Source organism: Psammomys obesus, unplaced genomic scaffold (genome assembly GCF_907164565.1).
Source record: "Psammomys obesus unplaced genomic scaffold, mPsaObe1.curated_primary_1811, whole genome shotgun sequence".
NCBI lineage: Eukaryota > Metazoa > Chordata > Mammalia > Rodentia > Muridae > Psammomys > Psammomys obesus.
The window spans coordinates 17,231,157-17,240,566 of NW_026585580.1; the positions used below are offsets into that span (position 1 = coordinate 17,231,157).

Sequence of the window (9,410 nt, forward strand, 5' to 3'; positions counted from 1 at the left end):
CCATCACCACCACCACCATGACCACCATCACCACCACTTCCACCACCACAACCTCCACCATCACCACCACCTCCTCCAACTTCTCCCCATCACCATCACTATCTCCCCCTGTCCTTTACCATCACCACCTCCACCACTACCACCATTTTCACCTCCTCCACCACCACCTCCTCTTTCTCCACCACCACCACCACCACCACCACCACCACCACCACCACAAACTCCCAGGGAGATGATCTAACATGTTTGATGTGGCTTGTTTTTTTTTTTTTTTTTTTTTCTGTTTTGGGAATAGAGGCTCAGGAGGCAGAGGCAGAAAGAGGAAACCGTTGAGAGGTCATTGCGATCCTCTAGGCGAGCCATGAAAGCAGTGTGTCCCGAGACAGGGAGGGAGGTTGACCTGACCAGAGATGAAGAGGAGATAGTCAGCCAACGTTTGGATGTATTTTGAGCTAGCAGAATTCACAGATGGAGTCCAAGTGAGTGTAGGGACGAGAGCGAGGCCTTGCTTGTGCAAATACAAAGTAGAATTGGCATTGATGCAATATGGAAAGATCAGATGTTGTCTGTGTCCACGCTGACAGAGGTCCTTGGGTGTCTAAATGCTGACAGCGACAAGACTGTGTGGAGACAGAGGCTGTGTGGTCTAGGATGGAAATACAGAACTAAAGAGGCCAGCAGGCACGTGGTACGAAAGCTGAGAGACCGGATGAGGTCACCGAGTGTGGTAAGGAAAGATAGTACCAAGAACTGAGTTCTGGCTTCCTCTAGGGTGATTGATGGGTTCACTGGCCAGAGAACTAGTGAAAGTCTGGCCCAAAATCTAGAGAGCCAAGTAGGGAAAGTGCCTCTGGCTGAGAGGGTACATCCAAGAGAGGCGTCTCAGTGTGGGCGTCAAGTGAGGTGGCGTTTGTGAGTTGTTGAGTTCAGCACCCTGAAAGCTGCTCTTTTGGTGGTGTCGCTCTAACCCCAGAGATGCAGGGATAGTTCTCTGGGGGCTCGTTCGCTCCTGTCGTGGCTGTGGCTGTTTTTTGTAGCTGAGCACTGGAGTCCTCGCTCAGTGGCTCCAACCCACTCCTGGTTCAAGCTGGCTGAGAGAGCTTCTGAGGTTAGCTAGTATTTGAAGTATTAATGTACACACATTCCCGAAGTCACAATCGAAATCAAGATAATGAACATATCTGCCATTCCCTTGTTTCCTTTTCTCCATCGTTCCTCTCCATCCTCCCCACCGTCTCACCCCCAGATAAGCTACTTCCTGTCCTCAGAGATTGACTCATACTTTCTAAAATGTTAAATAAATACATTTATCAGCACGTGCTGTTTTTGAGGGAGATGGGTCTGATTTTTTAACTCAGATTATTTCTGAGCCTCACTCATGTTGTACATATTAATGTTGAATCCCGGATGACCTGTTTTGTGGGCATGGAAACTGTTCATTCACTAACATGCCAATAGACACGCTTTTACTATTGTTTCTCAAAATATGATTTTAATAAAAATACATGACCGTTCTCCTCCGTTTCCTCCCTTCAGCCCCTCCAAGCTACCTTCCTTTGAACCCCTCCTTGCCCCTCGCTCTCAAGTTGATAGCCACTTCTTTTTTATCGTTACATATGTGTGTCTGCTTTTGTATGTGTGTGTGCGCGCGCGCACACACACACACACACACACACACACACGCTGAGTCTGCTTTTGTTATCTGTGCATATATGGCTTCAGGGATGACCACTCTGCATTGGACAGCCAGTAACGGGTGGGATTCAGCCCTCAGTGAGGCTAATCCCCTCCACCCCTCCCCGCTCCCAGCGGTCATTGCTTGCCTGTAGTTCTTTGTCTGGGTACCCCGTGAAAATTCCCCCTTCCACGTTAGAGTCCTCATTGGTATCAATGTTCCGGGCCTTAGGCAGCGTTTCTAGGACAGACCCTTCCACTTCCTGGCGTTCTGCCTCCTGCCGTCTCTCTGCTGCCTCCTCCCTCACGTTCCCTGAGCCACTGGGCTCCTCGCTGCAATATACTGGTCTCCGCCTTGCGCCCAGTTGTTGTTTCCCACGATGCTGTGAAGAGAGGCTTCTTGGGTGAGGGGCAGAGGTTACACTTACCTATTGGTGTAAGTGTATGAATTAGAATGTGGTTAGGAAGCTCGCTGCCCTAGCAAAGCAGCGTTAAACTGGTTATTTTATGTAATTCTGAAGTGAACGATGAAGAGAGAGAGAAGTTATAAGCCCAAACTACTGATATGCTTAAAAAAATCTATTCGAGGTGTCGTATATGAACAATTATGAGGGTTTATGTTTTCTGATTTGCTTAATTTACTGGCATTCCTTGTTTCTTTTTCAAAAAATTTTATTTATTTATTATAATATTTTAATTAATTAGAGTTTATTCCCTTTGTATCCCTTTGTATTCCTTTTGTAGTGTCTTCCCTCCTCCCCTCCCAATCCCATGTTCCTTCCACCTTCTCCACCCATGACCCTCCCCCAGTCCACTGATAGGGGAGGTCCTCTTTCCTTTCCCTCTGACCCTAGCCTATCAGGTCTCATCAGGAGTGGCTGCATTGTCCTCTTTGATGGCCTGGCAAGGCTGCTCCCCCCTCAGGGGGCCTTCAAAGAGCCAACCACTGAGTTCATGTCAGAGGCAGCCCCTGTTCCCCTAGAGAACCCACTTGGACACTGAGCTGCCATGACTTACATCTGTGCAGGGGTCCTAGCTTATCTACATGAATGGTCCATGGTTGGAGTATCAGTCTCAGAAAACACCCCTCTGTCCAGATTTTTTGGTTCTGTTGCTCTCCTTATGGTGCTCCTGTCCCCTCCAGGTCTTTCTATCTCCCCCTTTTTTCATAAGATTCCTTGCACTCTGCCCAAAGTTTGGCTATGAGTCTCAGCATCTGCTTTGATACTCTGCAAGGCAGAGTCTTTCAGAGGCCCTCTGTGGTAGACTCCTGTCCTGTTCCCCGTTTTCCCCCTCTTCTGATGTTCATCCTCTTTGCCTTTCTGAATGAGGATTGAGCATCTTACCCAGAGTCCTCCTTCTTGCTTAGCTTCTTTAGGTGTACAAATTTTAGTATGTTTATCCTATGTTATATGTCTAATATCCACTTATAAGGTAGTATATACCATGTGTGTCTTTCTGCTTCTGGGATACCTCACTCAGGATGCTTTTTTTCTAGGTCCCACCATATGCCTGCAAATTTCATGATTTCCTTGTTTTTAATTGCTGAGTAGTATTCCATTGTGTAAATGTATCACAATTTCTATATCTATTCCTCAACTGAGGGGCATCTGGGTTGTTTCCAGCTTCTGGCTGGAATAAATAAAGCTGCTACAAACATGGTTGAGCAAATGACCTTGTATACTTGAGCATCTTTTGGATATATGCCTAAGAGTGGTATAGCTAGATCTTGAGGTAGCACTATTCCTAATTGTCTGAGAAAGCGCCAGATTGATTTCCAGAGTGGTTGTACAAGTTTACATTCCCACCAGCAGTGGAGGAGGGTTCCTCTTTCTCCACATCCTCTCCAGCATGTGTTGTCATTTGAGTTTTTGAACTTAGCCATTCTTATGGGTGTAAGGTGAAATCTCAGGGTCGTTTTGATTTGCACTGAGCATTTCTTTAAGTGTTTCTCTGCCTTTTGATATTCCTCTGTTGAGAACTCTCTGTTTAGCTCTGTTCCCCATTTTTTAGTTGGATTATTTGATTTATTGATGTTTAATTCCTTGAGTTCTTTATATATTCTGGATATTAGCCCTCTGTCAGATACAGGGTTGGTGAAGATTTTTTCCCAATCTGTAGGCAGTTTTTTTTTTTTTTTTTTTTTTTTTTCTGGTGATAACTATCAGAATCAGGTGCCCTGAGCTTGTGGCCAAGCACTACTTCTGGGCAGTACCCCAACCCTGCAGGAAGTCTTTGACTTGAGCCATGTAACTGCTTTTTCCTTTCAAAGTCAAATTTGTTTTGACTACTTCTATGAATTTTAACATTGGCTTGCCAATTTGTATAAAATGTTCTGATCGTATTTTGCTTGAGATTAAATTGAATATAAATATGTTTATAGAGGGAACAGCTTAACAAAGTCAATTCTTCAGTTCTGCGAACACAGCATTTATCTACTTGTTTGTAGCTTACTCAACTGAAATTTTGTAATTTTCATTCTATAATTTTATTTTATATATACTTGTCTTTACTTTTCAATACCTTTTGGCACACTGTCATGTGGTTCTTGAAAGTTCAGCTTTGAAATATTTTTGTCAATACGTGAAAATTAAACATTCTAGATTTTGCATATTCCCGTTGTGTTCTACAGCTGAAAATGCTCACGTCTTTTCTGTATTTCATTACAGCTTTAGCATGGATGATTATGTTACCTGAAAACAAAAGCATTTCCCTTTCTCCTTCAATTTGAATGTCATTTAATTTTCTTACCTCCGCGCTGTAGCTGGGGCCACTGACACACTGAGAACAGCAGCACTTAGAGCAAAGGTCTTTCATCAAAGTGCACACGACAGCTGGATGGTCTCCAGGGCCACCGTAAGGCACAAGTAGGATGCTTGATCCTGCTTCACAGGGGGATTTTACAGCAGTTTTAATTAAGCACCTTTTCTGTGTTTGTTGAGATTTTTGTATACTTTTAAAAATCTCTCAGCACATGAGTATATTTGATTTTTTTTTTTTTTTTAGTGTGAATATGACTTTATGTTTCCGGAGTATAATTTTATAATGCATCATATTTTTAATATATATTCTGTAGGATTAAGCTAGGTAAAGATTTTAAAGATACACATCTGTACTTACAGCAGACTTTGATTTGTGGTTTTATGGTAATGCCGTTGGTGTGGATAACAGATTGCCGCTGATATTACATGTGAGTTTGGAGGTATTACTGTGTCTTTAATATTTGAGAGGATTTGTTCAAAATTGACATCATGTATTCAGTACTTGGAAGGACCTGAAGATGAAGATATCCAGACTTGATATTTTCTCTGTTGAGATGTTTTAAGTACAAGCTCGGTTCCCGTAGAAGGGACAGGACAGTTTGGGCTATTTCTCTTTGAGATAGTTTTGATAGGGATTTTAACCATTTTATTTATGATGCTGAATTTACTATGGTAAGACGGTTTTCTCATGGAAACTGCTTCCCCTTTCTCTCTTTTAAAGATGAATGTAAAGAATATCCAAACGAGATAATTTTATTTTCATCTGTAAATGAAATTGATATTCGTGATTGTCCTCTTACTCCAAATGAAAAGCATGGCATCATAAGTTGGTATAAAAATGACAGCCAGACACCCATATCAGAGGAGCAGGCCTCCAGGGTTCACCAGAAGAACGAGCATCTTTGGTTTGTTCCTGCCAAGGCCGAGGACTCGGGACATTACTATTGTATAGTAAGGTAAGAAAGGAAACCAGACATGGCAGACACTCATACGTCTGTGAGAGTTACGGACAGAGAAGTCACTTTAATAATAATTAATTTCCGTGTTTTACTTTGTTTTAGAAACTCAACTCACTGCCTCAAAACTAAAATAACGGTGAAGGTTTTAGAGAATGACCCTGGCTTGTGTTACAATGCCCAAGCCACCTTCCCACAGAGACTCCACATTGCAGGCGATGGAAGTCTCGTGTGCCCTTATCTGGATTTTTTTAAAGATGAAAATAATGAGTTACCCGAAGTTCAGTGGTATAAGGTAATTTTGTCTTAAGTATGGCATTTTACGTTTGCACAGTTTTTGTTATGGATAGTAAAAGATATCCACAGAAATATTTGACAGTTTGTGTGCGGTCTCCTCTGTAGTGACGCAACGTGATACAGGAAGAAACAAGAAATTAAGACTGTGTTCACTGATTCTTAAACCTACCTAACATCTCAAAACTCTTTTCTGTGTCTACCTTAGTAAGATAGTTTCAAGAAAAGGAATAGAAAACATGTTTGAGAAGACGGATTACAAATTTAAGCCATTTAAGAGAGAACTTTTTTCAGCTTATTTACCTTACATCCCAAGGTGCCCCTTCCCTCCTCTCCTCCCAGTCTACCCCTTCCCCTCCTTTCCCCTTCCATCTCCCCTTCCCTCTAGAAAAGGGAGCTCCCTCCCCCTGTATCAGCCCTCCTCAGCACTTCAAGTCACATCAGGACTGAGCATATCCTCATCCTCTGAGGCCAGGCCAGGTAGCCCTGCCAGGGGGAAGTGATCCAAAGCAGGCCATAGAGTCCATGTTAGAAACAGCCCCCTTCCCCTCGCCAGGTGCTCCACATGAAGACTGAACCATCTATCAGTCACATGTGTGCAGGGGCCTAGGTCCAGACCATGCCTGCTCCTTAGCTGGTGTCTCAGTCTCAGGACCTGGAAGGGACAGGACCCTTACAAGAAGACCAACAGAGACAACTAACCCAGTGCCATGGTGCTTGCAGAGATAACTTTTTATAACGTATTTTGTGTTTTATTAAAATCACTGCAGGGATGGCGCTGTGACTAAGAGCACACACCGCTCTTGCAGGGGGCTGGAGTTTGTTTCCCAGCATGCACAGAGGCTCACAACTGCCTGTGATTACAGCTGCAGGGCAATCCGGCCTCCATGGGCACGGCACTCATCTACACACACCCATAACCTCTCTCTCACACAGCCTCACGATTAAAAATAAAATTAAAACAAATCCTGAAAGGTTAACTAAAAGCTAAGCATTCCACATAAAACGTGGCAGTGTCTGCATCCTCTGAAACGTTAGGGCGGGGCACAGCACATTTTATTACCTTTAGTTTACGGAGTGTGCTGGAACTTTTATGGGAAAACCATCTTTTAGCGATGAGAGAATAAGAAATATCAAATATAAAACAAATAATATCAGCGGCAGAAGGGACCGTGGTCTTGACGAATGTCAGCATTACTGCTGCAGTCATGTTTCTGGGAAGTAAACGTGTCTTCACTTGCCTTTGTGGCAGAAGCCTCTGGGGCTGAGGAATGTAATTTTCCTCCCCTCCAACCCCAACAGAAAAAGAGTAATGAAAGCATACTGTGTACAAGCTGCACTTTCAGCCACTTCTTCAGTTATGAATTTCTGTCTTCTTGTCCAGAACTGTGAGCCGCTGCCTCTTGACAACATAAGCTTCTTCGGAGTGAAAAACAAACTGATGGTGAGGAACGTGGCTGAAGAGCACGGAGGGAACTACACCTGCCGCGTGTCCTACACCCACCTGGGGAAGCAGTACCCCGCCACGCGGGTGATAAAGTTCATCACCATCGGTGAGTCGGGGTTCTGACCCCAGGAGTTTGCATGCGGCACAGCCTGGAGGCCATCACTCTGACATGGCTTCATGGTTCACACAGGAACTAAATCTAGGCACAAGGTCTATCAGTCACAAAAGCCAAAATAGGGAAGAAAGGGTTTGTTTTGGCTTAGGGTTCCAGAGCGAGCAGTTGGTCGTGGTGGAAAGACAGGGCAGCCAGAGTGGCCCAGAGGTCAGGAGGCACAATCGTATATCTCATGGGCACACTGGGGGAGGGAGACAGACAGACAGACAGACAGACAGAGACAGAGAAAGACAATTGAGACAGAGAGACAAGAGATACAGAAAAATCTCATGGGCACACTGGAGAGTGAGGAGAGACAGACACAGATGGGGGGGGAGAGAGAGAGAGACATAGACAGAGAGAGACATACAGAGAGAGACAATGAACCAGAAGTGGGTTAGACTATAAAACGTTTAATCCACCTCCCCCATGGACAAATCCAGCTTTATCTCTCCTCCCGAAGGTTCTATAACCTTTCCAAATACTGGTACCAGCTGGGACCAAATGTTCAAAGTCATGAGCCTGTGGGAACACTCAGCCTCCAAACCACAACACCAAGTTGTGGTCTTAACTTTGATTTTTGTTAGTAGTACACGAATGTTCTCTATTCCTGCTCCAGACACAGTGCTGGCAAGACCAATGCTCTGTGAGTTATGCCTTCCAGTGGGCCTGTAAAATCCTCAGCTAGCCCAGGAAGCAGTCCTCCAAGATCTCCACACTGCCTTTAGTGGACATATGAGACCACTGAGGGCCTGTCCTGTGGGCTTCTGACTCAGCAGGAGTCGCTGGCCTTGGGGACGTAGCTCAGTGGTGGGGCACGAGCCTAGCACGTGTGGAGCGCTGGGTCCAGCTCCTGGTACTGTAACAGACAACCCCAAGGAAGAGCGGAGCAGATCCTGGCACGAAAGGGGTAGACCCCGTGTTTGAAGGTGTTACGTATCCGGAACGCGCTGTTCATTGGCACTTGTGGGACTGTCTGGCCAGGTCCAGCGCGGTGCTGGCCGAGTGCTGCAGTGCTTGTGAACTGTCTTAAAGGCTGAGGAGCTCCGGGGGTTTTCTCCCTGCAGGGGAAAACAAGAGCGACAGACCTGTGATTGTGAGTCCACGGAACGAGACGCTGGAAGCAGAGCCAGGTGAGTGGGCCTCGGTAGGGCGCGGTGACGTCCTGATTCTGAATTCATGAAGATAAGGTGCACGTTCTCAACACACACAGCACAAACACGGAGAGATAGTGGTGCCCTGCCACCATCAGTGATGTATGTAAATTATTTCACATGGTTTGAATCCATTTCTTAAATTTTATTTTATTTTTTAAGATTTTACCTCTTACAGAAAAAAAAAAATCTAGTCATACCTGATCCTCCTTCCCTTGCTTTCCAATGGAGCCCTACAGCCCATGCACACAGCAGCCGAAAGCTAAGGTTAAAGGTCCAAGAATATGGTATGCAATTTACCTAATTGGTTCAGAATTTTTCAATTAGGGCGACTCTTTCAGGCAGAGCAGTAAGAATATATATGTTAAAAAGATGGCAGTCGTTCTAAAAATGCTTTCCAAGCTAGCCAGTTGTTTAAAATATCAGGAAGAGACCCATCTTGGTCACCACAGTAGTGAAGAGCCCTTCCTGTCACCGATGTGGTGGCCATTGGCTCCCTCTTGGGGGAGAGATGCTGGCTGTGAAGGTGTGCCCGCTGCAGCTGTGGAGTGAGGTGTGCTGCAGCTGTGGAGGTGTGCTGCAGCTGTGGAGGTGTGCACGCCCCAGCTGTGGAGTGAGGTGTGCCCCAGCTGTGGAGGTGTGCCCCAGCTGTGGAGGTGTGCCCCAGCTGTGAAGGTGTGCCCGCTGCAGCTGTGAGGGCAGGCAGCATGGTGAGCTGAGGCTGGCCTCGACTGCAGACAAAAGGAAGAGAGGATAGGGTGACCCAGTCAGTGAAGTGCTTGTGGGGGCTGAGTGGGATGTGCAGAGTCCACGTACACAGCTGGGTGTGATAATGTTCATCTGTAATCCCAGTTCCGGGGAGGCAGAGGCAGGCACACACCCACGGTGCAATAGTTGGTGAGGTCCACCCATCACAAAGGAGGTGGGTAGTGTTGAGCCTCCACACACATGCACACACACACACACACA

General features: G+C 45.5%; 1 protein-coding gene across 7 annotated transcripts in view; it reads left to right on the top strand.

Moving 5' to 3' along the window:
• Il1r1 (interleukin 1 receptor type 1) overlaps positions 1–9,410 on the top strand; it is a 72,485-nt gene that overhangs the window by 49,613 nt on the left and 13,462 nt on the right. For all 7 annotated transcript variants that reach the window (XM_055607562.1, XM_055607575.1, XM_055607592.1 and 4 more), the window contains exons 3-6: positions 5,158–5,392; positions 5,498–5,687; positions 7,071–7,239; positions 8,355–8,420. In XM_055607562.1, coding sequence (XP_055463537.1) covers positions 5,158–5,392; positions 5,498–5,687; positions 7,071–7,239; positions 8,355–8,420 — 660 coding nt within the window. The remainder of the gene's footprint in view (positions 1–5,157; positions 5,393–5,497; positions 5,688–7,070; positions 7,240–8,354; positions 8,421–9,410) is intronic.